Here is a 26,815-nt window from a genome sequence, read left to right on the forward strand (position 1 = left end):
GAGCTTTGGTCTGGGTTACATGAGAGATGGGGAGGTCTTTAAATTCAAGCCTATTCCAATTAAAAAGCAACAACCTATGTTTTAGAGACATTAGCTTGGTGTTACGGAAAGGTTCTGGTTACACGGGGTGAGCGATATGCTCCACAGGTCCATTTATTTCCTCTTCATAGGGGATTTGAAGGCGGATATTTTTGCCCTGATGGGAGCAAGGCCTCCCTCACCCTGCCCCAGCCCCCAGAGCTCCTGTGGAAGGCGACACCAGGGAAATTACTGTCTTGAGCTTGAGCTTTAGGCTGCCTCCAGGCGAATCTGGGCCAAGAAAATGCATAGAATGCTGTGATGAAATACTTTGTCCTTCTGCTGCTTTTATTTGTATAGAATGAAGCTTACGAATGTTAGAAGGTTCCTGGTTTGTTTGTGGAATATTGTGTTTCCATATAAGTCATTCTGTCTAATTACTACAGCACAACCAGGAACGTAGTTAAAAGCTGACCACTTGAAGAGCCCTTCCTTGCTGTTCAGTGGTGCCCTGGGGGTCTCCTGGGTCCCAGCGTCCTTACCTCCTCTGTCCTCCTTTTGCTTGATACCCATTGCTTTGTATCTATTTAGCAATCCCGCTGAGCCTCACTCAGGCGCCTCAACCATTTGCTGCACGAGTATGAACGGGACTGGCTGGGAGGCAGGGTCACTCACTCTCCTTCTGAGCCAGGATCCTTATCCCTGGTATGATGCCTATGTCTGACGGGTTTTAGTAAAGCTTGGTTAGATGGGTGTCCCTCAGGGACAGGTTGTGTGTAGACAAAGATCCTGTGAGTTTCTTCCCAGTCCATCTTCCCCTTGAGAATAATGACGTCCTTGAAGGACTGTACAAGCTGGGGGTTGGCTAGTAAGCAGAAAGCACGCAGCTTCCTCTTGGCTGCAGAAGAGCCCACAGTATGGACACCGCATAGAGGAGCGTCGTGATCGAGGTGACTGGAGACATTTTTTATGAGCAGAGATCATGTAGGCATGCAATGGAATTTAGTGTAATTGTGCTTTATCTGTGGAGTATATTTTGATTAACATTTCCTACCTGCTGTGGATAGCTGGCTTTAAGAACGACATCTTCGCTACACAGCTCATCTTTTGCAATAGGGCTGTACTATTTCACTGCCTTAATTAGCAATCCACAGGTGACTTTTCCATGTGGAGATTGATGCTGTTTTGTGAAAGTCACATAGAAACCTGTATTTATGGCCCCATAAAATCATTGAACTTCATCTCACTGCATAATGGCAGTTGCCAGAAGGCTAATTTTTTCTCAAACCTGCCCAGACCCTGCGGTGTGGAAGCTAAGAGAACATAGAAGGCTCTGGGTTGCTGAGGATCTGGTTGGTGAGAGAGGTTCCTTTTCACCTCTCAGGCCTAATTAGAGCAGGTTCCTGCAGGCTGCTCGTCACAGATGCTTGAAGGGAGCGAAAGTCTGACAGAATCAGAGCAGCTCCTTGAAATTTGCTCCTGGTTTGCAAAAGCAAATACTCAGAACTACAAAGACACTCATGGGCCCCACAAGGTACTTTGTTCGGCCCTCAGCCCACTGCCCCTTCCTCGTGCAGCCCCCGAGAACCACCCGAGTCTCCGGGAAGGAGACAGGTTCCATGTGATCAGCACCATCTCCCAAAATGACCTCCCTCAAAAGTAGTCTGAGCTCATGTGTCTCATTCATGTGTCTCTTACTTTATACATGCCAGTTTCCCATCGAGAAAAATACCTAAGCCATCCTGTACAAGAACACAGTGTATGCTTCACCTGTTAGAAATGGTATTGGAATTTCCAACTGTCAAGGTGATTTTTTTATGTTTACTGGAAGTTAAGGCCCATGGGCGTGGGCTGGCTTGATTCAGTTAAAGCCCGAAAGTCATCTTTGGTCAAAGAGAACCTGAGGCTTCACGTTAACCTCCGGGACCTCACACACTCATTCTCTTTTCCCCGTGGTTGGCAGCTTATATTCTGCAAATTGCATTTGAGTGCCCTCTGTAGCCTAGAAAAATGACATATAACCTTGCCCTCCTGGAGGTTATCCCACAGTGGAAGAAACACAACTTGAGTCAGAGGATGATATAGAAAAAGTACAGAGCGTGTTAAAACAGTTAGGTGTGAGCTAAGTCATTTAAGAGAGAAAGAAAGTGAAGTCGCTCAATCGTGTCCGACTCTTTGCGACCCCACGGACTGGAGCCTACCAGGCTCCTCCATCCATGGGATTTTCTAGGCAAGAGCACCGGGGTGGGTCACCATTCCCTTCTCCAGGGGATCTTCCTGATGCAGGGATTGGACACTCAAGTTTCCTGCATTGGTAGGTGGGTTCTTTACCACGGGTGCCACATACAGTGAGTGCTGATTCTGAGAAGGAGCTGTCAGAGCCTGGAGAATTTAAAGGAGATTCCCAGAGTATTGGGTTCCTGGGTTCTCCTCAGGAGGAATGGTTTGGGGAACAGGCATGCCCTGCAGCCTGCCCCAGGGAGAGCGGGCAAGGTGTGGACTGGAGACGCGGCGGGATGGGCTGACTGAGCGGAGTGGCCATGGACGGGGCATCTTGGAAATGCACTTGGATAAAATGGAAGGAGGGAGGAGGCAGAGGGGCCTCCTCCAACACCAAGGGGGGAATTTGGAGCCAACCCTTGATGCTGAGGGGGCTGAGCTTAGGGACGCTGAACAAAGGCACTCTTTCACTAACATTTATCTCGGCGCTCTTGGGACGCTGGCATTTGGAATCCACAATATGAATGTCAGCTGAGAGAGGAAGCTGAGCACCCTGAAAACAGATGCGCGGGGTCTGTCAGGACATGGCTGATCTTACGCAGTTTCTATTAGTCACCTACAGACAGAAGTGCGTCCTGGTAGTGTCGTCAAGGTGAGGGTCGTGGGAGGAGGGTGTCTCTAACAAACGGAGTGGCCTCCCCTGGTCCCTGCACTGGGTGCTGACGACAGGTCCCAAGCGGCGACCCTGCTCACCTCGCTCCAGGCCGCACTCGCCTGGGACAGGTCAGGTCCAGGCAGGGAAGCCCTTGCTTAAGTCCTGGCTGCCTGCCTCTGAAAGGAGGCAGGAACGCCTGCAGGAGGATTACCGGCAGAGGTGGCTGTGCCTTTTCACTCTGGGCATGGAGCAGGGTGAGGTCCAGGCTGAGGGATGCCCCAGGGAGCCCATCCTGGCTCCTTGGCCCCCTTTCCCTGCCTGGTGGCTGTGCTGGAGACGGTAGTCCGTGTGCTTGTGCCCCTCCTGCCTCTGACGTGCTCGATGGCAACCTTGGACCCAGGGTGGAATAACACGTGGCCCATTAGCAACCACATGGGATCGGAGCCCCTGCGGCTCATCACAGGCAAGGAGGGTGGAGTCTGCAGGAGACTGAGCCCTGGGTGGGCTGCGCAGGGAAGAGTCCCCCTGAGGCTGCCCAGATGGGGTTGTAGAGCCTGGAAGCCCTCAGCCCTGGTGCCAGCGTGGTGATGGGGCAGAAGCGACCATTCAGGATGGGCCCCGAGCCCCTGAGACTGAAGCCCTCACAGTGTGGAGGTGCTTATGTTGCCGTCTCTGGTTCTGTAGTCACACAGGTCCCAGTGCATCCCGCTCTGCTCCCCACATGCTGAGTTATCTCATGGCGGGTGCACGTTCGCAGGGAATGTGCAGAGTTTCTGCTGGATTTAAGTGTAGGTCACTCCCCACGTTGACCCAGGGCGTCATTACCAAATGTCCCTTATTTGATCTTTGCTTCACCAAGAGGTTCAGTGAGTGGAACTTCACTTTCTGGTTTTTGGGCAGCATACTGCCTTAAGATACAATAGTTGAGTGACTGTCAGATCCCAGAGGGGAAGCTTCGTTCGGGAAGGCATTTTCCCTTTCTGGCAGGTGGGATTCTCACCTCCCCTGTGTACTCCCAGACACACAGAATCAAGTGTGACAAGTCCACTGGCATCATCGAGATGGTGATGGATCGGTTCACCATTGATAATGAAGGCACCTACACTGTGCAGATTCAAGACGGAAAAGCCAAAAGCCAGTCTTCTCTGGTTCTTATTGGAGACGGTACGCTATGTGGAAGGTCCTTGTATGTCCATAAAAAAATTCAAAACAGATTCTTCTGATGATTATGTCATTTCTGTTTTTTCCCTTAAATATTGGATTTAGCATTCAAGGCTGTCCTGGAAGAGGCTGAATTTCAAAGAAAGGAGTTCCTCAGGAAACAAGGTAGGTGGTCGGCTGGCTCCCCCGCCACTGGCCTAGACAAAGATTAGGATTTGAGTATTTGGAGCAGATCCTGTCAGACCAGATGGCTAACTGCAACTGTAAAGTGATGGAGAAGTCAGATCTCTTCTATTCTGTAGAAGTTTGGACCCTTTCTATTCCTTTATTTCATCTGTGCTATTTTCTTGCTTCTCCTTGAAAAGCCCTGGAATCTCTTATTTAGTGTTCATGTTTTCCTGCAGTGACAAGGAAAGGGTGCCCCCATTACAGGTCCATACGAGTCCAGTGATTGTAACAAAAAGAGGAAAGAATGGAGGGAGGCAGTGAGGTGGGGGCTTTATTAGGAGAGATGGAGAGAGGGCCACAGACCCAACTCCAATTTCCAAAACTTGTTATTTTACTTAAAATTGTGTGAACTTGAACTTTTAGATATAATTGTTTGGTTACAAATAATATATTTTAAATACATTGTTTTAAAATGCATATTATCAATAACTAGATATAAAGGAAAATAGGGGTTTATTTGAAAAACTTTTTTTTTTGGTTTTTAAAAATTTTTACTAGAGTTGATTTACAAGGAATTTCTATTTTTTTTTTAAAGTTAGAATATAGGTTTTAAAATATAAATATATTATTATTGTTGTTTTTATGTTACTTTTATTTTTAATAGACAAAAATATTTATTTTACCCATTTCTACCATATGATTCTTTAACGTTGTAGAATGTATTTATATGGAAGAAATTAAAAAATACTTTCTAAATCTGCTTTGTATTAAAAAAATAAATTTATTTATTTTAATTGGAGGTCAATTACTTTACAATATTGTATTGGTTTTGCCATACATCAACATGGATCTGCCACAGGTATACGCGTGTTCCCCATCCTGAACGCCCCTCCCTCCTCCCTCCCTGTACCATCCCTCTGGGTCATCTCAGTGCACCCGCCCCAAGCATCCAGTATCATGCATCAAACCTGGACTGGCTATTCCTTTCATATATGATATTATACGTTTCAATGCCATTCTCCCAAATCATCCCACCCTCGCCCTCTCCCATAGAGTCCAAAAGACTGTTCTATACATCTGTGTCTCTTTTGTTGTCTGGCATACAGGGTTATTGTTACCATTTTACTAAATTCCATATATATGCATTCATTCAGTTCAGTTCAGTCGCTCAGTCGTGTCTGACTTTGCAACCCCATGAATCGCAGCACGCCAGGCCTCCCTGTCCATCACCAACTCCCGGAGTTCACTCAGACTCACGTCCATCGAGTCAGTGATGCCATCCAGCCATCTCAAACTCAGTCGTCCCCTTCTCCTCCTGCTCCCAATCCCTCCCAGCATCAGAGTCTTTTCTAATGAGTCAACTCTTTGCATGAGGTGTCCAAAGTACTGGAGCTTCAGCTTTAGCATCATTCCTTCCAAAGAAATCCAAGGATTGATCTCCTTCAGAATGGACTGGTTGGATCTCCTTGCAGTCCAAGGGATTCTCAAGAGTCTTCTCCAACACCACAGTTCAAAAGCATCAATTCTTCGGTGCTCAGCCTTCTTCTCAGTCCAACTCTCACATCCATACATGACTACTGGAAAAACCATAGCCTTGACTAGACGGACCTTAGTCGGCAAAGTAATGTCTCTGCTTTTGAATATACTATCTAGGTTGGTCATAACTTTTCTTCCAAGCAGTAAGCGTCTTTTAATTTCATGGCTGCAGTCACCATCTGCAGTGATTTTGGAGCCCCCCAAAATAAAGTCTGACACTGTTTCCACTGTCTCCCCATCTATTTCCCATGAAGTGATGGGACCACATGCCATGATCTTCCTTTTCTGAATGTTGAGCTTTAAGCCAACTTTTTCACTCTCCTCCTTCACTTTCATCAAGAGGCTTTTTAGTTCCTCTTCACTTTCTGCCATAAGGGTGGTGTCATCTGCATATCTGAGGTTATTGATATTTCTCCCAGCAATCTTGATTCCAGCTTGTGTTTCTTCCAGTGCAATGTTTCTCATGATGTACTCTGCATAGAAGTTAAATAAGCAGGGTGACAATATACAGCCTTGATGTACTCCTTTTCCTATTTGGAACCAGTCTGTTGTTCCATGTCCAGTTCTAACTGTTGCTTCCTGACCTGCATACAGATTTCTCACGAGGCAGGTCAGGTGGTCTGGTATTCCCATCTCTTGAAGAATTTTCCACAGTTTACTATGATCCACACAGTCAAAGGCTTTGGCAGAGTCGATAAAGCAGAAATAGATGTTTTTTCTGGAACTCTCTTGCTTTTACCATGATCCAGCGGATGGTGGCAATTTGATCTCTTGTTCCTCTGCCTTTTCTAAAACCAGCTTGAACATCCGGAAGTTCAGTTCATGTGTTGCTGAAGCCTGGCTTGGAGAATTTTGAGCATTTTGAGCATCAATTCTTCGGTGAGATGAGTGCAATTGTGTGGTAGTTTGAGCATTCTTTGGCATTGCCTTTCTTCAGGATTGGAATGAAAACTGACCTTTTCCAGTCCTGTGGCCACTGCTGAGTTTTCCAAATTTGCTGGCATATTGAGTGCAGCACTTTCACAGCATCATCTTTCAGGATTTGAAATAGCTCCACTGGAATTCCATCACCTCCACTAGCTTTGTTTGTAGTGATGCTTTCTGAGGCCCACTTGACTTCACAATCCAGGATGTCTGGCTCTAGATGAGTTATCACACCATCGTGATTATCTGGGTCATGAAGATCTTTTTTGTACAGTTTTTCTGTGTATTCTTGCCACCTCTTAATACCTTCTGCTTCTGTTAGGTCCATACCATTTCTGTCCTTTATCGAGCCCATCTTTGCATGAAATGTTCCCTTGGTATCTCTAATTTTCTTGAACAGATCTCTAGTCTTTCCCATTCTGTTCTTTTCCTCTATTTCTTTGCATTGATCACTGAAGAAGGCTTTCTTATCTCTTCTTGCTATTCTTTGGAATTCTGCATTCAGATGCTTATATCTTTCCTTTTCTCCTTTGCTTTTCGCTTCTCTTCTTTTCACAGCGATTTGTAAGGCCTCCCCAGACAGCCATTTTGCTTTTTTGCATTTCTTTTCCATGGGGATGGTCTTGATCCCTGTCTCCTGTACAATGTCATGAACCTCATTCCATAGTTCATCAGGCATTCTATCTATCAGATATAGGCCCTTTAAATCTATTTCTCACTTCCACTGTATAATCATAAGGGATTTGATTTAGGTCATACCTGAATGGTCTAGTGGTTTTCCCTACTTTCTTCAATTTATGTCTGAATTTGGTAATAAGGAGTTCATGATGTGAGCCACAGTCAACTCCTGGTCTTGTTTTTGTTGACTGTATAGAGCTTCTCCATCTTTGGCTGCAAAGAATATAATCAATCTGATTTTGGCATTGACCATCTGGTGATGTCCATGTGTAGAGTCTTCTCTTGTGTTGTTAATATACTGTATTGGTGTTTTTCTTTCTGGCTTACTTCACTCTGTATAATAGGCTCCAGTTTCATCCACCTCATTAGAACTGACTCAAATGTATTCTCTTTAATGGCTGAGTAATACGCCATTGTGTATATGTACACCAGCTTTCTTATCCATTCATCTGCTGATGGACATCTAGGTTGTTTCCATGTCCTGGCTATGTGAACAGTGCTGCGATGAACATTGGGGTACACGTGTCTCATTCAGTTCTGGTTTCCTCGATGTGTATGCCCAGCAGTGGGATTGCTGGGTCATAAGGCAGTTCTATTTCCAGTTTTTTAAGGCATCTCCATACTGTTCTCCATAGTGGCTGTACTACTTTGCATTCCCACCAACAGTGTAAGAGGGTTCCCTTTTCTCCACACCCTCTCCAACATTTATTGCTTGTAGACTTTTGGATCGCAGCCATTCTGACTGGTGTGAAATGGTACCTCATTGTGGTTTTGATTTGCATTTCTCTGATAATGAGTGATGTTGAGCATCTTTTCATGTGTTTGTTAGCCATCGGTATGTCTTCTTTGGAGAAATGTCTATTTAGTTCTTTTGGCCCATTTTTTGATTGGGTCTTTTACTTTTCTGGAATTGAGCTGAAGGAGTTGCTTGTATATTTTTGAGATTAGTTGTTTGTCAGTTGCTTCATTTGCTATTATTTTCTCCCATTCTGAAGGCTGTCTTTTCACCTTGCTTATAGTTTCCTTTGTTGTGCAGAAGCTTTTAAGTTTAATTAGGTCCCATTTGTTTATTTTTGCTTTTATTTTCAATATTCTGGGAGGTGGATCATAGAGGATCCTGCTGTGATATATGTCGGAGAGTTTTGCCTATGTTCTCCTCTAGGAGTTTTATAGTTTCTGGTCTTATGTTTAGATCTTTAATCCATTTTGAGTTTATTTTTGTGTATGGTGTTAGAAAGTATTCTAGTTTCATTCTTTTACAAGTGGTTGACCAGTTTTCCCAGCACCACTTGTTAAAGAGATTGTCTTTAATCCATTGTATTTTCTTGCCTCCGTTGTCGAAGATAAGGTGTCCATAGGTGCATGGATTTATCTCTGGGCTTTCTATTTTGTTCCGCTGATCTATATTTCTGTCTTTGTGCCAGTACCATACTGTCTTGATGACTGTGGCTTTGTAGTAGAGCCTGAAGTCAGGCAGGTTGATTCCTCCAGTTCCATTCTTCTTTCTCAAGATTGCTTTGGCTATTTGAGGTTTTTTGTATTTCCATACAAATTGTGAAATTACTTATTCTAGCTCTGTGAAAAATACCATTGGTAGCTTGATAGGGATTGCATTGAATCTATAAATTGCTTTGGGTAGTATACTCATTTTCACTATATTGATTCTTCCAATCCATGAACATGGTTTATTTCTCTGTCTATTAGTGTCCTCTTTGATTTCTTTCACCAATGTTTTATCGGTTTCTATATATAGGTCTTTTGTTTCTTTAGGTAGATATATTTCTAAGTATTTTATTCTTTTCATTGCAATGGTGAATGGAATTGTTTCCTTAATTTCTCTTTCTATTTTCTCATTATTAGTGTATAGGAATGCAAGGGATTTCTGTGTGTTGATTTTATATCCTGCAACTTTACTATATTCATTAATTAGCTCTAGTAATTTTCTGGTGGAGTCTTTAGGGTTTTCTATGTAGAGGATCACGTCATCTGCAAACAGTGAGAGTTTTATTTCTTCTTTTCCAATTTGGATTCCTTTTATTTCTTTTTCCGCTCTGATTGCTGTGGCCAAAACTTCCAAAACTATGTTGAATAGTAGTGGTGAAAGTGGGCACCCTTGTCTTGTTCCTGACTTTAGGGGAAATGCTTTCCATTTTTCACCATTGAGGATAATGTTTGCTGTGGGTTTGTCATATATAGCTTTTATTATGTTGAGATATGTTCCTTCTATTCCTGCTTTATGAAGAGTTTTTTATCATGAATGGATGTTGAATTTTGTTAAAGGCTTTCTCTGCATCTATTGAGATAATCATATGGTTTTTATTTTTCAATTTGTTAATGTGGTGTATTACATTGATTGATTTGCAGATATTGAAGAATCCTTGCATCCCTGGGATAAAGCCCACTTGGTCATGGTGTATGATCTTTTTAATGTGTTGTTGGATTCTGATTGCTAGAATTTTGTTAAGGATTTTTGCATCTATGTTCATCAGTGATATTGGCCTGTAGTTTTCTTTTTTTGTGGCAGCTTTGTCAGGTTTTGGTATTAGGGTGATGGTGGCTTCATAGAATGAGTTTGGAAGTTTACCTTCCTCTGCAATTTTCTGGAAGAGTTTGAGTAGGATAGGTGTTAGCTCTTCTCTAAATTTTTGGTAGAATTCAGCTGTGAAGCTGTCTGGACCTGGGCTTTTGTTTGCTGGAAGATTTCTGATTACAGTTTCAATTTCCGTGCTTGTGACAGGTCTGTTAAGATTTTCTATTTCTTCCTGGTTCAGTTTTGGGAAGTTGTACTTTTCTAAGAATTTGTCCATTTCTTCCACATTGTCCATTTTATTGGCATATAATTGCTGATAGTAGTCTCTTATGATCCTTTGTATTTCTGTGTTGTCTGTTGTGATCTCTCCATTTTCCTTTCTAATTTTATTGATTTGATCTTTCTCCCTTTGTTTCTTGATGAGTCTGGTTAATGGTTTGTCAATTTTATTTATCCTTTCAAAGAACCAGCTTTTGGCTTTATTGAATTTTGCTATGGTCTCTTTTGTTTCTTTTGCATTTATTTCTGCCCTAATAGTTAAGATTTCTTTCCTTCTACTAACCCTGGGGTTCTTCATTTCTTCCTTTTCTAGTTGCTTTAGGTGTAGAGTTAGGTTATTTATTTGACTTTTTTATTGTTTCTTGAGGTATGCCTGTATTGCTATGAACTTTCCTCTTAGCACTGCTTTTATAGTGTCCCACAGGTTTTGGGTTGTTGTGTTTTCATTTTCATTCATTTCTATGCATATTTTGATTTCTTTTTTGATTTCTTCTGTGATTTGTTGGTCATTCAGCAGCATGTTGTTCAGCCTCCATATGTTGGAATTTTTAATAGTTTTTCTCCTGTAATTGAGATCTAATCTTACTGCATTGTGGTCAGAAAAGATGCTTGGAGTGATTGCTTTGTATTTTTGTGTTGAATGTGTTATTAGCATATGACTTTTACATTTATATTAAGCAAAATGGTATTTTCTACAGATATATAAATTCATCTTTGATTTCAGATGCTATGTAAATAAAATATCACATGTTGATATGATTGCTAGGTCAAACTGCTTTTTCTTCATCATACTTAGATAAGCTCTCCTATTTCAAGGTTTTTATAGGCTATGCTGGTGGATGTTCAGTCAAACACATGCCTTGAGAAGAAATATAGTATGTCATTATTCTTCTTTCTAAAGGGCAGTAGCTGTCAGATGTCAGTAAGCAGGAGAGACTGGGCAGCGTCGTCCTGTAGGAAATAGAGATTTTTGTATCAGGATTGCACATGCTGATGTCAAAGCCCTGAAGATTAGTTTTATTAAGTTATCTTAGTTTCAGACTGAACAACTACTTTCTTCTGCCCTGAATGCATTTACATGTATGTGTCTGTGTATACATTTTTCTCCTTTTTAAAACCCTTTTTTCCCTTCTGCCCCTCAGGCCCACATTTTGCTGAGTATCTGCACTGGGATGTTACAGAAGAGTGTGAGGTGCGGCTGGTGTGTAAGGTAAGAGATCAGTTCCACCCAGAAGGCAGTAACGATCGGTTTTATATTACTTATACATTTAAAATACACTGCTCACAACTTGTCTTTATTATTGAGATCTTCTATGAACCAAAAGAAACTTACACCATCTAATTTCTTGGATTAGAAGAAAGAGGAGTCATTCATTCTTCCTGTCAGGGCTTAATTATTTCAGAAGCTGGAATTTAGAAATGTATTTACCATTGATAGAACAGATAGCTTTCCTGTGAGCTTCTGTCTGATACTATCTACAATAAAAGTTTATTTACTTTTTTTAGGTTTGTGATTTGAAATCAGAAAAGACTTTTTTCTCATGAGCTCCAGCAATTCACATACCCAACATAAGACCCCTGTCTTGTAGGTTGCAAATACCAAGAAGGAAACAGTTTTCAAGTGGCTAAAGGATGATGTTCTGTATGAAACAGAGAAGATGCCTGACCTGGAGAAGGGTGTCTGTGAGCTGCTCATACCAAAGGTGTGTGTATGTGTGTGTGCACGTGTGCGTGTGCTCTGTCATTTCAATCATGTTTGATTCTTTGTGACCTTCTGGCTCCTCTGTCCATGGGATTCTCTAGGCAGGAATACTGGAGTGGGCTAAAGAAAACAGAGAGAAACAAGGAAGAAGAGTCTTCCAGATCTCTTGCGAATTCTGCCTTATCTCCCAGTTTGCATGCTGACTTTCCATGGTTTGCAAAGGAAATGTATTAGTTTGTATTAGGTTTTATATCGTGGCATCAGTTTTACATACATATGGAATGTGTTTCATTTGCAGTTGTCGAAGAAGGATCACGGTGAATACAAGGCGACCTTGAAAGACGACAGGGGTCAGGATGTGTCTACCCTTGAGATAGCTGGCAAAGGTAGATGAGAGCCTTCTCCCTGCTCCCAGGGAAGTCCGCCTGGCCTGCAGGATGGGTGTGAGATGCGGGCGAGGCCTCCTGCACCCTTGGGCATATTGTGTCTTTGGTGGCAACACAGTAGAGGCTTCTACTCCTGCTGTATTCAGAGGTGTTTGAGTGAGTTGAGAAGGATGTTACTCTGGGCTTCTCTGAAATGCCATCTTCGTCCACCAACAGGAGCCAAATCCTGTCCTGTGATGAATGTGTTAAAATGATTGAACCCAGGATGAGGTGGTTCAATTAAATGCAAGGTCAGATGAATGTTGAGCAAAATGTCCTTGCTCCAGGTTTAAAAAATGGAGAAATTAGGATTTATCGCCACATAAGCCTTTCATGGATACACATTGCCATTTTAATGTTTCATTTTCAACTGAACATCCTGCTTTCCAATATCAGTTTAATTAAACGTGAAAGCGCTGCTGATAAATTAGGCCCGTAACTGTGCATTTCCTCCTTCCTTTCAGTGTACGAGGATATGATTCTGGCGATGAGTAGAGTCTGTGGTAAGTAAATGCTTTTTAATTTTCAAGTCATTTCGGGGCTAGACTCTCTATTTCCCGAGAAGGGCATTTTCCACAGCTGATGGAACCACAGCACATCTGTGAACAGGCCCAGATTCAGTGGTAGGACAGCGGCTTGTGATGACAGAGGCATACAGAAGGGGCTTTCCTGCGGGGTCAGGCTAATGGCCCACAGAACAAGAGCCTGTTCTTAGTGTCCCCAGGGCTGAAGGCGATGTGTGGCTGCAAAGCAAATCTGTTGTGATAGAGTTAGGGTCCCTCGACCTCCTTACCCTTGTGACAAGGAATCTGGAGGGGTGACTTTCAAGTTCTCATTCAGAGGTAAAATTCTGTAACTGTGGATACAAACAAACCTGTTGTAAGGATCGATGCCAAAGTGGCAGCTCCCTGCATGGAGGACCCTGTGTGTGTGAGCACACACCTGAGAACGTGCGGTTGACTCTTCTCTAAGTTTCCACCTGACTTCTGAGGCAGGAAGGCAGAACTGGAGCCTCAGGCTCCTCCGTGAAGTCTCAGCATCTCATCACTGCCCACGAGGTGTGCTAAGGGACTCTGCATACTTCCACAGCATCTTGGGAGAGACCACAGTATTGAGACGAGAACTCTGGTCCCGGGGGACTTGTGTGACCTGCTGTCACCAGCAGAGTCCTGGGGAGCACCAGAGTCATCTCGTGTCCCTAGTTCAGGAGCCCAGGCTTCCTTCTCATGTCCTTCAGCATTCGCTCCTCTCACGAGACATGTACTCTAGTGCGAGCCATCCAGTTCTTTCACGTTGGTAATCCTCCAATTTCACAAAAATGTCTGAGGTGTATGTTCTCTAAGGGGGGCCAGACTTATAGTGTATCCCTTGATTTTTAATACTTACAGAACTCTAAAATGTCTAATCAAATACGAATCAATTGTGAAACAGAAACACTGATGGCAGAACTTACTTTTCGGTGTGGCGACTGCAAAGATTAAATATGTATCTGGTTAAATTTTGTGTGATAAGACATAGATGCTCCTTAAAGCTTCAAAGTCAAGGCTTAGTCAGGACGCAGTTGAGATAAAGTGGAGAATAAGCACACGACTTCCTTGGCATATTGCCCTGGTCAGCATCAGCCCTGGAAGCCAGGCTCTTGTTGTCTGATTACCTGGGACTTGCATCCCGCCGTCCTTTCTCCCCGTGGTGGGCGCAGTTACTTATCCGTAGGTTCCGGCTGAAGTGAGACCCGGCTGGTGGTGTGGGGCAGAGTGTAACCCCGTGCAGGCTCGATGAGGAGCACAGGGACATACTGGCACCCGGATCGGAGCCGAGATATTTCCCACAGCTGCTCTCCTGCCTGGCTGTCCCACGTGCATGCTCAGTCACTGCAGTCAGATCCAACCGCTCTCCTCTGCCCCTGCGTCTTACAGACAGTACCAGTCCCCACTCCCTGCTTGACCGGAAACCCTTCTGGACACGCTATCATTTACTGACCCCAACTGTAGTCTGAAAAACGACCCTCCTCTTTACGCTCCTCTGTTAAGACTGCAGCGTTTCCGCATCTTTGTGTTCCAGGATGTGCGGCTTGCTGCCCTCTGCAGTTAGCCCACTGCGCCCCCCACCACAGGGTGAGATGTGGGGAGAAGCACGATGCAGGAAGGGGTTTAGAAAAGCAATTTTCTGGTTAATCTTCAGGCAGGAGCAGAGAGAGGACTCCAGAGGCCATGGGGTGGGGCATTCAGGTAGCCGGCTCTGAGCTCAGAGCCCCGTGGAGGGACTCCCACTGGGGCATTGTTGATGCATTTCCACAAAATGTGTAGGTGACAGAATGCCCAGGGGTTCTTTCCTTCAGGGGGAAGGGAGAGGGAGGGAAGGGGTGTGAGCAGCTGGGTGTGGTCTTGGCCACTGGGCAGGCCTGTTGGCACAGGGCCCCGTCTGCACTGGAGGCTTGCCTGTGGTCTAGGTGTAAGTGGACGCTGTAGTAGTGGCTGCATGGACGTGGTCAGGGACATGAGGAGCCCCTCGGGAACATTTTCTTGGGGCCATTTGAGTCCCTTCATGCCTCTGTCGAAGAGATTTTCAGGTGCTTTTGGTGTGGATGTTAGAACACACCTGGGTGAGGATGTTTTTACGGGGATGTGGCCGGGCTTCCTAGTCCAGGGCCGGCCTGCACTCAACCAGCACAGACCGCTCCCCTTGGGTCTGAGTCTGCTCTATCCTCTGCAGGAGCCTCTGCGTCTCCACTGAAGATTCTCTGCACCCCAGAAGGAATAAGGCTTCAGTGCTTCATGAAATACTTCACTGAGGAAATGAAGGTGAACTGGTACCACAAGTAAGTGTCCACATGCCGTGGGCTGCGGCCCTGCGTGTCCACAGGGTGGTTTCCGGGGCCCATCGCTGGGACACGGGGCTCCTGGCCAAGTCCTCTGGAGACTTTGCAGTTTTGAGAAGTGATGACAGCCGTGGGCTCAGGGCGGGGCCATCTCCGAAATGGGGGGAGAGGGACAAAGAGAGAGAAGTGCTGAAGGGGCCAGAGATCAAGTTCTCTGCTGTCTCAGTTTAGACAAGGGTGGCTTTGCCGGTGACAGACGTTTTATCAGAATCTGGCAGAGCTAATAGAAAAAGAATATTCAAAAACCACTCTCCAAATTTCCAATCTGTTGCTTTCCCATTAGATCAATTAAAAAGAAAGGACCAAAACACACTTAATAGTACTTAAGAGAAGAAAGCAAGTGAACTCAAGCCCTGCACAAAGAGGTTTCTCTGTTTTCACATCTGCTGTGGTTGCCCGTCCAGGTGGCCATGCTCACAATTAAAACAATAGACTCTCACGACACTCACGGCAGCAGACCAGGGCCTGCCCCCAACCCCGTGGGGGTCTGCCCTTCTGACCCTCCTCCCCAGGCTCATCTCCAGCACACTCGGCAAAGCTTGAAGTCTGTCAGGAACAGGACCAAGTTCAGGGTTACCGTCCCCCAGGCCTGGCCTCCGTCGGGCAGTAAGTGGGGACTGTGGTTAGTCTGTCTCTAACCTGAGGACACGGGCAAACTTTCCAGACCACGTTTTCAGTGACGTCCACAAACCCAGACCTTCTGTTCCTCAGCCGACAGGACCCCAGCGTGTTCACACGGGCCTTACAGAACCTCGGCTATATGTCACTGTTTGACGATCAAGTTCTTATTAGACAATAATTGGAAACACAGAGAACAGCGAGCATTTGTTGAAATACAGCCTGCCATTGGAAGCTACAGGGCCCACTTAACAGAGTCAGGGTGCCCGAGGGAAACTCGTCCTGGGGACCTGGGTATTCTGCACCAGTGGGTGATGAGAAATCAATAGAGAATGATGAGGATTTGGTGAAACTCGCGCGTCAGCAAGGCCGATTGTTCTGTGAGGAAAATGCTGAGTAAGACGGGCCACTTAGAGGAAGGCGGAAACCTGCTCCTGAGGACTTAGAAACCCACAAAGTGGAGTTAGCAGAAACGTCCTCTGGTAGGGGATGTTTTTCTCTTGGTGGAAGGTGAAATGACTGTGATGCGGAAGGGCTAGACCTCCAAGTGCAAAGTACTGGCTGCTGAAGGCATGGAAGCAGCAGGGCTACTGAAGACTCCAGCAGCCTCTTTACAGAAGGAAAGAGTTAACACTGTTTTAATCCCAGAGTGTGGACTTTAACTCAACTTTGGAGCTTTGCTTAGAGGCCCCTGAAGTCTCAGTGAAGCCTGGGGCTCCTGGGGGAGGGGAGGTTTGGGACGACCCTGCTGCCAGCCCACCCCTGCAGGGACCAGCCTCCTGGTTGCTTTCACACAAATGGGCAGACACATGTAGGCTTTCGTACATCTGCCTCTTTCTCTCTTTGATGTAAGCTGTTTTAAGATTACTTGGGAATAAAGGGATTCAGTCAGGTTTTGTGATCAACTAATAAAACCAAGGAGGCGGTTTTATCCAATGTGGCTCATTTAAGTCCCCAAGCAGTAAGGAACAGACGGTCCTTTGAGCCAAGGTCGCGGTCAGTGGGGTGATGGTTACAGTGAACTCTGCCGCAGCTGTGGTGCTCCAGCAGGACTGGTTTGCCTTCTTCTAAGCTGACAGGTTCCTGGAACTGCTGTGGCAGGTGTGGGCTGAGCGTGGGGCTGCTGGCCAGGGAAAGTTCTGGAGGCAAGGGTTCATCTGGGGATGGAGCCAGGCCGGGGGTGGTGGAGGGGTGGGTCTGCTGCAGACGAGGGGCTTCCTGTGTGTCTAGAGGACAGAATGTGTTCCTGGTCCAAGAAGTCAGCAGGGCTGTGACCATGGGGTTGGGGCAGAGGTCAAGTCTGGGCTTGGGATTGGAGACTGGAGCTGGTCTCAGGGTCACGCTGGGATGGGGACGTGCTGGCCAGGGGCTGGGGGTTCCTGCAGGAGGCCCGGCGGGCGGCAGGGCTCCAGACTTGTGCAGGCAGGCTGCGTGTGGTCTGGTGTTTGGTGGACGCCCCCTCCTTCAATGCCATGCTCAGCCTTCGTCATGGCTGAGTCGATGCTGGGTGTAGTTCTCTCTTCGTGATCAGGTTGTTTTACTCGGCCTGATGTCCTTGAGGCCCATCCGTGCTGTAGTGGCTGTCAGAATTTCCTCCTGTTCCATCATGTGGCTGGGTCACCGTTTGCTTATCCATCGTCTGTCCACGGACACTTGTTTCCACCTTTGCCTACTGAGCCGTGCCTTTGGAACCCTTGTCCAGTCCCTGCTGCCCGTCCTGGTTACATATCCACTGAATCACACAGTGGATCATACGGCGATTCTGTTTTTAATTTTTAAGTAGAAAAATAAGTCATGGCCTAGAGTATTAGATAGTCTATGTGTGGCCAGCAAGCAGGTGGTAAACTGCAGTGTATCTCTATGAAATAAGTATCAGATTTAATTTCGGAAGGTTTTCAGAGCTGAGCTGCTGATGTGGTTCGTAAATGCACAATATCCAGAGACATCTATGATGACATTGACTCTACAGCTTGGAGGAGGCTCCCTCCGAAAGACGCCCAACATGCCCCAGAGGTGTCTCACGTGCAATGTAAGACTGTAAATCGAATGTGTCCTGTGACTTTTCAAAGGGACGCTAAGATCGCGTCGAGCGAGCACATGAGGATCGGCGGCAGTGGGGATATGGCCTGGCTGCAGATCTGTGAGCCCACGGAGAAGGACAAGGGGAAGTACACCTTTGAGATTCTCGACGGCAAGAAGAACCACCAGCGCTCGCTTGACCTGTCTGGTCAGGGTAAGATCATTATTCTTTGGCCCCTGGTAGTTTTGTACTAGGTGATCAGGGTAAGCTGGATGCTGAAAAGGAAACCACCAATTTTACGATTTTCATTCAGACAGGAATACTTCTGAATCAGTGCTTTATTCATTTGGCTATTTGTCAGTGTTCACTAAGCAAAGTCAGGAGCAGAGAGAGTGAGCGAGTAAAAGCACATTCAAATGCTCACTAACGTGCGAAATATTCCCTTGCAGCTTTCGATGAAGCATTTGCCGAATTCCAGCAGCTCAAGTAAGATTTGCAAGCTTGTCTGTTATTCTGGGGTCCAGGGGACCAGGTGTCATTTTGTTTGAGTGTGGGGACCTCTGTGGATGCCTCACTGATCCAAGAGATATGAAGCTCTAGGAACTGGGATAAATTGGCAATTTAAGCCATTCCACATCCAGAAGAAGGCGTCCTTTTCTAAACTATAAATGCATCTAACAATTTCAGAGTTATAATAACCCTGGGTTACTTTAAATGAACTTAAATACTGAATTTCTGAAATAGGCATAATGATAGCCACATGTCATACAGAGCAATTTTAAAAATGTCGGATGTTTAGTTTCCTTTTAAAGACTTCATATTTTTAGGGCAGTTTTAGGTTCACAGCAAATTCAGAGGAAGGGACAGAAAATACCCACCCCTCCCCTTGCGTGGCCTCCTCACTCAGCACCCACTCCGCACTGTCCATGAGTTACAACTGGCGAGCCTGCGTGGACAGGTCACCATCACCCCGAGTCTGTGGGTCGTGTTAGGGCTTGCTCTTGGTGTTGGACAGTCTCTGGGTTGGGACAACTGTATAATGACAGGTGTGACAGATGTACTCACGAGAATTTCCCTACCCCTGTGCTTCTTGAGGGTCCCTTCTGGGAATCCTGTGGTCTGCAGCCTCCTCAGATTGGCTTCTTTCACTTGGTCATAAGCACCTAATCTTCCATGTATTTTCATGGCTTGAGAGCTCATTTCTTTTTAGCAGATTAATATTCCATTGCTCAGAGCAACTTTTTAAAGAATGACTTGGGATTTCTAATCTGTGTCTCAATTTTAGAGCATCTTTAAAACTGAGAACAGTCTTTGTCCCACACTAAGTTATTCAGTAAAATTTGTTGATGGATGAATGCATACCTGAGGTAAATCAGAAATCAACATTTTCAAAAAATATCTAAAAATCTCCAATGCAATCTGGTGAAAAAAGAAATCTCTTCACCCTGCAAGTGTGGATGGCAGGCCTTTCTGTGGGTTTCAGCAGCTGGAAGGCAGGGTGGTGGGAGGCATCAGAACTCTGTTTGACCCTGTGACCTGGATTATTCTTGGAGAAGCTCTGTCTCTAGCAGAGCTCGAATGAGTGATGCTTTAGTTGACAGCATTTGCTCATGACTCTTATTCTCTCTCCTCTGCCCTCTTTAATTTTTAGGGCTGCTGCTTTTGCAGAGAAAAGTGAGTACATGCTTGATTACAAGCACAGTGCACTCTTGGGGGGTAGAGGGTCCATAGTTTAGAGCATTCACGGTGTGCACAGAGTGAGCCTCACCTGACGAAGCCCCAGGACCGCCCACGCCCCATCTTGCCCCCAGCCGCCCACCCCCGCGCCCTGCAGCCTGATGCCAGCCCCCTTCCTCCTTGCCCTCCTTCCTGCCCACCCCCCCCACCCGTTCTGTGTCCTTTTATTCACTGCTCGCTCAGGAGTGGCCACCTGAGGAGATGCAGGCCAGGCTTCCAGTCCTGGAGGCAGGGGTGTGCCAGGCATGTGGGGGTTGGGGGCAGGGGGAGAGGGCAGGACAGAGGGGGACGGAGGCCACGGCCTGTCCTGGGGTTTGCAGGGAAAGGCAGGCAGGGAGGGGTGAACACGAGACTGGCCTGTTCTAGTGATTTCTCTGGGCTTGGGCCACAGGAGTGTTCTGAGCTGCCATACCCGGTCAGGGTGATCCAGGCAGAGGAGTGTCCTCTCCGGGGGCAGGGCAGGTGGCGGAGGCTGGCCTGGCTGGGGGGTTGGCACAGGTTGTGGGTGACTCCTGGTGGGCCCTTGGCGGGTGGGGGGTATCTGCCTGCCAGGTGGGATTTCAGATGTCAGAACATCACAGGAGGCAGAAAATTATACTATATATATATATATATGTGTGTGTGTGTGTGTGCCCTTGCAAAATCCTCTCTCCAGAGGCCAGGCCCCTCCAGCTCCCAAAAGAATTCAGGAGGACACGGTTTGCCTGGTGCTGTGGCCAGGGTGAACTTCATCCTCAAAGCCCTGCTCAGTCTGAACTTCTAGAGTGTTTCACACCCCCCTTTTCTGCCCACTGCCCTGCCAGCCCCTCCCAACATGGAATCACACCCCTCCATGCAGACCTTGGCCAGGGGCCCCCCAGCCATGAGCCTTGTCAGGCAGCACCCCACACCTGAGCCCCTCCTGGCCCCTGGGTGCCCTGACCCCCAGGAACAGCCCCGCGGATGGTGTTCTCAGCCAAGTTGCTTTCCTGTTGCAGATCGTGGCAAGGTGATCGGCGGCCTGCCTGACGTGGTGACCATCATGGAGGGGAAGGTGAGGGCGGGGGGTGCCTGGGAGGGCGGGGGGTCCTCACGCAGGCCCAGGGTGTGGAGCCGATGTGGGGGGTCCCTGTGTCCTGCCGGACCTGGGCTGTCTCTGCGGACCTTGTCTCCTCGAGGGACAGATGGGTGATTCTTCTGAATGCACCGGGCACCCCTCCCACCACGGGACACCCTCTGGGCTGTGTCTGAGGGTCCTGCTGTCTCCATTGGTGCCTCCATATATGAAGAGCATGTTGACCAAGTACATGATGGGTGGGGCAGATCAGTGCCTGGGTGGGGCCGCAGGTCCAGCCACACAGAGGCCACCTGACCCTTCTTTCTCCATCTTCCCCTCTCTGCCTGCTCTTCCCCCAAGACCTTGAACCTGACCTGCACGGTGTTTGGGAACCCTGACCCAGAGGTAGTGTGGTTCAAGAACGACAAGGACATCGAGCTGAGTGACCACTTCTCAGTGAAGGTGGAGCAGGCCAAGTATGTCAGCATGACCATCAAGGGCGTGACCTCCGAGGACTCGGGCAAATACAGCATCCACGTGAAGAACAAGTACGGCGGCGAGAAGATCGACGTGACAGTCAGTGTGTACAAGCATGGGGAGGAGATCCCCGACGTGGTGCTGCCCCAGCAGGCCAAGCCCAAGCTGCTCCCTGCGGCTGCCCCCTCACCCGCCCACTGAGGGGCCAGGGGGCTGTGCCATCGCTGCGGGTGGCGTCCCACGTGGCCTGACAGCCCCTTGCATGTTGTGGTTTTATCTTGGTGTTCTGTTGTTGTAGTTTTGGTCCTTCTGAGCAGAAGAGCGAGTGTTTCCCCATACAACTGTGTCTGCAGGCACTGGACAGGGTGGGCTGGGGTGAGCTGATGCCTCGCTGGGGTGTTTGGTCCATGATGCCTGCAGGCCTGGGGGCTCTGAGATACTGGGGTGGTCAGCATATGTGCCTCTTGCTCTCTGCTTTCTCTCACTTCAGACAATAAAACTTCAAAAGGCAACTTTTGGTGTCTCTTCTGTACCAAGCGGTTCCCAGCTCGTCAGCCTGCTTGTGTCCCTGATCTGGTCTGGTTAATTGCAGGACCTGGGGCAGCTTCACAGCAGGAGCCCTGTGGAGCCAGGTGTCCAGGGCAGAGGGGGGTCCAGACTCCCGCGTGCGTCCTGTTCCTGCAACTTCCCTCAGGCAGGACACCCCGGCCAGTGAGAGGCCTCGGGTTTCCTAGGATTCCACCTGAATCCTTTCCTGAAAACCCCTGCCGCTTTCCCCAGTCAATAAACACGGAGTGAAGCCCATTCCTGTGCTGACCCCACCTGCGTATCCATTCTCAAAACAGGAGGAGCCCTTGCGGGGTGTTTATGTCCGGAGCAGGCAGACAGTGTGAACGATGGCCGTACTATCACTCAGGCTTGAGAGTGACTCTTCTGCCTCCTTCCGAAGGAGACAAATGTGCTGCTGTTGGGAAAATGTGTTTTTTTTTTTTTTTTTTCCCATGAAAGGTTTTTGACCCAGGAGAGCAGTGAGAATCCACATGTGAATGTTAATGACATAGAAAATTAAAAGCCATAAAGATTGAGAAATTAAATTTCATAAAAGTGCATTCACGGTAATGATGGCGTGAAACAAATGAGGAGACACGCATTTGTGACCCGTCTGAAAGCATCTCATTAGTGGGAGGGTATTTATGAAAGTGTCTTTTAAAAAACTGATTCAAACAATTGTTTAAGTAAATAAAGGTAGGTTTGTGTGTCTGTCGATGGGGAAAGCATCCGTAACTGGGGAGCGAGGGCTTTGCTTCTGCGTCACAGAGTCGTTTCCCATGTCTGGGGTCCTGGGCTGGTGCCTCACAGGGCCAGGTTCTGTGAACACGGTGTCCAGCAGGCGTAAGAGCTGCGTTAGGGCCGTGACTGTGACGTGACCAAGAAGGGGAGCTGGACCGCCTCTCCGTCCTCACGGGAGGCAGGTGGCCATGGAGGTCCGCCCAGCAGGCTCTCCTGTTCTTCTCCAGGGCCAGCTTCTCAGTGGTGCCGGGTTTTGCAGCTTCCAAGGGCTTCCCTGGCCTCAGTGCAAGCCTGCCCCAGATCCGGTTCAGCCCCACCCCTGTGACCCCAGCCCCACCCCTGTGACCCCGTCTACACTGGGAAGGTTCCTGCAGTTCCGGCTCAGAGTGAAGGGATGAGATACGCGAGCTCTTAGACATGTCCACTCTCAGCCTCGAGGGTACACTTTCCAGGATAAGTTAACGAAAGCGCAGAAAGCCCTGCCAGCCAGCGCCTGTGCTGGGGCTCACCACCTCTAGATGGCACTCGGAGAGAGGGTACCGAACCACTGCACGCCCGTCGGCATGGCTAGACCAGACCCGTCTTCCTGATGCAGACATGTTGCTCAATGAATGGAAGATTATTGAGGGCGTTATGCTCACCCCAGAGGCAAGGACAGGTCCGGCAAATTACTGTTTCCAGGAAATAGCAGGTCATTTTGAAGGCGATAATATAGCCTCTTAATCCTCACGTGATACACATTTCAAGGAATAAAACATACCTTGTGAAAGGTTACGAGGCTCTTCTTACACCAGTGAATCCATAAAAAGACGTGATCTATCTGTGCATTAAGTTTGGGGTATGGATTTTAAATATTCCGTGTTTCAAAGAAGCATGTCAAACGCAGCAGGCTCCCTCATTTTTCAAAGCAGTAAATTACAGCTTTGGAACTTTTCCCATCAGAGCCACCAGCGCTGCAGGGCTGTGGGGCGGGAGTGGGACTGGAGGACCCGGAGGAGCGCCGGGAGCGTCGGGGTCTTCGGGCAGCCGTGCGCACCCACCTGCCCTTGTCTGCCCTTGAGCATTTCTCAGTGGTTGTTCTGCCTCTTGATTTTTTAAAGGACTTTCTTACAATGGATGTTTGGGAGAGGAAGCTGCTGGTCGGCATGAACAGCCCCTATCGTCTTCAGTTTTATAGTGAATGACGGTTCTTTGGGAGGGGGCGTCTGTTTTTTATTTAGTTGTCCCCTTGGATGTACAGTTAAAGAAATGGAACAAAAGTGTACATATAACCATCTCTTTTTTTGGCTTAAAGTAGTTGAAAATCCATTTAAACATCATTTACGCATAGGATTATACTGGCATTTTACCACAGCTTATGATGGTATTTTTAAACGAAGGGGGCACACAAACGAGGTACATTTAAGGGGGGTGTAAAATGACGGGAAGATGCAGCGCCCCACTCGGGGCAGCTCTGGGACGCGAAGCGCACATCGCAGCCGCTCTCTTCTGTCCTGCTCATCACTCAGCCTCGACTCAGCCTCGCCCACCAGCCACACTCGCTGATGGGCTTTTGTTTCATTCAAGATGACTGCTTCTCCGGTAACCAGACGTCGCTTCTTTAACTGCTTTTAATGCATTGCCCTAGAAAAGCATGGGGTGGGGAACACAGCTGAGGGGGCACGGGCGTTAGCCCCAGCTCTCTCAGAACCAGCTGCCCAGGAGCCCTGGACAAGCCTCTATCCGCATATGCCCAGTGCCCTCGATCTACAGGGACCCCGACAAGCCTCCATCCACGTGTGCCCCATGCCCCCACTCTACAGGGACCCTGACAAGCCTCCATCCGTGGGTGCCCCATGCCCTTACTCTACAGGGACCCCGACAAGCCTCCATCCATGGGTGCTCTGTGCCCTCACTCTACAGGGACCTCAACAAACCTCCATCCGTATATGCCCAGTGCCCTTGATCTACAGGGACCCCGACAAGCCTCCATCCACGTGTGCCCCATGCCCTCTCTGTAGAGGGGACCCCAACAAGCCTCCATCCGTGTGTGCCCACTGCCCCCACTCTACAGGGACACCCCCTGTTCTCTATCCGAGTGCCATCCAGGTGCCCTAGGATGCCCCGAGCGGCCAGCTCCTTGGCAGCCTTGGGCCCTGCTGTGGTGGCATCAGCTTCTGTCTCCTTCGTGAGATGTTCTGAAAGGCTCGGGTCTTTCAGTAGTTCCAAGGTTTCCTCCTTGGATCAGAGGTTTAGGATATCTGCGTTTGTGCCTATGGTTCTGATGGGGATCCAGTTGGAGCTCTCCACCGCTGCCTGCTGGGGTGCTGGGGCATTGGGGCCCGAACATGTGGGGGCCCGACTCCGGCGGGCCTGGGGACTCTGGGAGGCAGTCCCGCCTTGGGGGTCCATGCTTTGGGCTGTCTTCTCAGGTCCTAACTGAACCACCAAGAGCGTTTAAAGAAACAGGTCAGCACCTGGGGACGGACGGCGGCCAGGAGCCCAAAGGGTGAGAAACAGGGGAGCAGGGTCCCTGGCCTCGTCCGCAGCACCTGGAGGGTCAGCAGACGCTTATTAACCTCTGGAGGGTCAGGACCCTGGGGGCAGCAGGGTGAGAGGGGCCAGGGGCCAGGGGTGAACCCCGGTGCTGGGTGAGGAAGGGGCACGGTGTCTGGAGGGTTGGTCCCCGTGGTCAGGCACTGCAGCAGGGCCGGTCCCCGTGGGCACGCTCCAGGAGGACCATGCTCGCTGCTCTGGGCGGCTTGGAGCACGCAGATGGCCGTGCCCTGTCGGGACTCCAGTCGAGGCCGCCGTCTGGTGCTTTTCTAGATGCCTCAGCTCTTTCATGCAAGGTAAGAACACGCACAGGTACAGCAGTCCATGTGTTCCCTCCTAAAGATCAACAGAAGGAAGAAAAATGACGCTCAGCCAGTTCCCCCGCTATGCCACTGCCACCCACCTCCGCCGCACCGAAAGGACCCCTCCCGCCTGCACCCCGGGTCTCGCACACTCCTTGCTGCCCCCCTTCAGGACCCGGGGCCCTGCCACTCAGTCGTCACTGCCTGTTCCTCCTGTTCGCCACACATGTTCATCGAGCAAGAAAGCGGGGAGCTTTGTACTCTTTCCAGTACGAGTTCACCTCCTTGGCAGGAAGTTCCTGTGTTTGGTGTAACAGTCGGCTGTCCTGTGAGGCCTGGGAGCCCGGCCAGCCCACGCGCCCAGCTCCGTCTCCCCCAGCTCCATCTCCCACGTGCCCAGCTCTGTCTCCCACTTGCTCAGCTCCATCTCCCACACTCCCAGCTCCGTCTCCCCCAGCTCTGTCTCCCATGTGCCCAGCTCCATCTCCCCCAGCTCCATCTCCCACGCGCCCAGCTCTGTCTCCCACGTGCCCAGCTCCGTCTCCCATGCACCCAGCTCTGTCTCCCATGTGCCCAGCTCCATCTCTCCCAGCTCCGTGGCTTCTGCCGCCGGGGCCTCACGTCCATTGAGAAACTGCTATAAGAGCAAGTCTGCGTATTTGCAGGAGGAATTTTTTTCTACATTATCCTTGTCTGCCGTGTTTCTCAAATGGGCAGCCTCAGGGAGTATTTGTATAAAGCTGGCATGCAAAGATGTGTTTTAATTAAGTCCAAGCCTTAAAGGATGAGGCAGGGGATGTGGGCCCCCACCCACACAGATTCTCATGCGGGATGCGGCATTTGTGGCAGTCCAGTCAATCTTAGATTATGTTCTGGGCACAAACGCGATTTCTTGTACTGCTGTCTGTGATGAGTGTTCTGTCTGGGACACAACTTGCAGGTAAGTGGTGGTTTCTGCAGGGAGATGCTGTCTTAATTTATCAAGCATCATGCTGTTTACCTAAATGATTTCATCTGTTACTTAGTCTCTGTCTTGGTTACTTCTCTGTTGATGAATACCATCCTTGAAAGGCTCTTCTCTTCCCTGAAGCTGTGATGGATTCCAGAGGAAGAATAATATCATTCTGTAAGGGGCAAATAAGGGGCTACCCAGGTGGCTCAGTGGTAAAGAATCTGCCTGTATTGCAGGGGACATACGTTCCATCCCTGATTTGGGAAGATCCCCTGGAAGAGAAAATGACAACCCACTCCAGTATTTTGCCTGGGAAATCCCAGAGACAGAGGAGCCTGGTGGGCTACAGTTCATGGGGTCATAAAAGAGCTGGACACAGGAAGGGCAGATATCATGGAGCAACCTGAATATCTCACATATGTAATCCCAGGTAGCTCAGTGGTAAAGAATCTGCCTGGTAAAGCAGGAGGCATGAGAGATGTGGGTTCGATCCCTGGGCTGGGAAGATCCCTTGGAGAAGGAAACGGCAACCCACTCCAGTACTGTAGCCTGGAGAATGCCGTGAACAGAGGAACCTGGTGAGCTACAGTCCATGTGATCACGGAGTTGGACACGACTTTGTGACTGAACACGCACACTACACTCCCTTTTCACGTCCTTTTGTGCCTTTATTT

The 26,815-nt window shown here is 48.3% G+C and overlaps 1 protein-coding gene across 1 annotated transcript in view; it reads left to right on the forward strand.

Moving 5' to 3' along the window:
• MYOM2 (myomesin 2) overlaps positions 1-21,574 on the forward strand; it is a 73,472-nt gene extending 51,898 nt beyond the window's left edge. The window contains exons 24-35 of the mRNA XM_040242865.1: positions 3,913-4,057; positions 4,160-4,219; positions 11,312-11,379; positions 11,759-11,872; positions 12,170-12,257; positions 12,761-12,799; positions 15,009-15,114; positions 17,862-18,025; positions 18,262-18,298; positions 19,464-19,486; positions 20,527-20,582; positions 20,946-21,574. Of these exons, the coding sequence (XP_040098799.1) occupies positions 3,913-4,057; positions 4,160-4,219; positions 11,312-11,379; positions 11,759-11,872; positions 12,170-12,257; positions 12,761-12,799; positions 15,009-15,114; positions 17,862-18,025; positions 18,262-18,298; positions 19,464-19,486; positions 20,527-20,582; positions 20,946-21,263 (1,218 nt within the window). The 3' untranslated portion in view covers positions 21,264-21,574. The remainder of the gene's footprint in view (positions 1-3,912; positions 4,058-4,159; positions 4,220-11,311; positions 11,380-11,758; positions 11,873-12,169; positions 12,258-12,760; positions 12,800-15,008; positions 15,115-17,861; positions 18,026-18,261; positions 18,299-19,463; positions 19,487-20,526; positions 20,583-20,945) is intronic.
• Positions 21,575-26,815: the final 5,241 nt, after the last annotated feature.

Source organism: Oryx dammah, unplaced genomic scaffold (assembly GCF_014754425.2).
Source record: "Oryx dammah isolate SB20612 unplaced genomic scaffold, SCBI_Odam_1.1 HiC_scaffold_7, whole genome shotgun sequence".
In the NCBI taxonomy this organism is placed as follows: Eukaryota; Metazoa; Chordata; class Mammalia; order Artiodactyla; family Bovidae; genus Oryx; species Oryx dammah.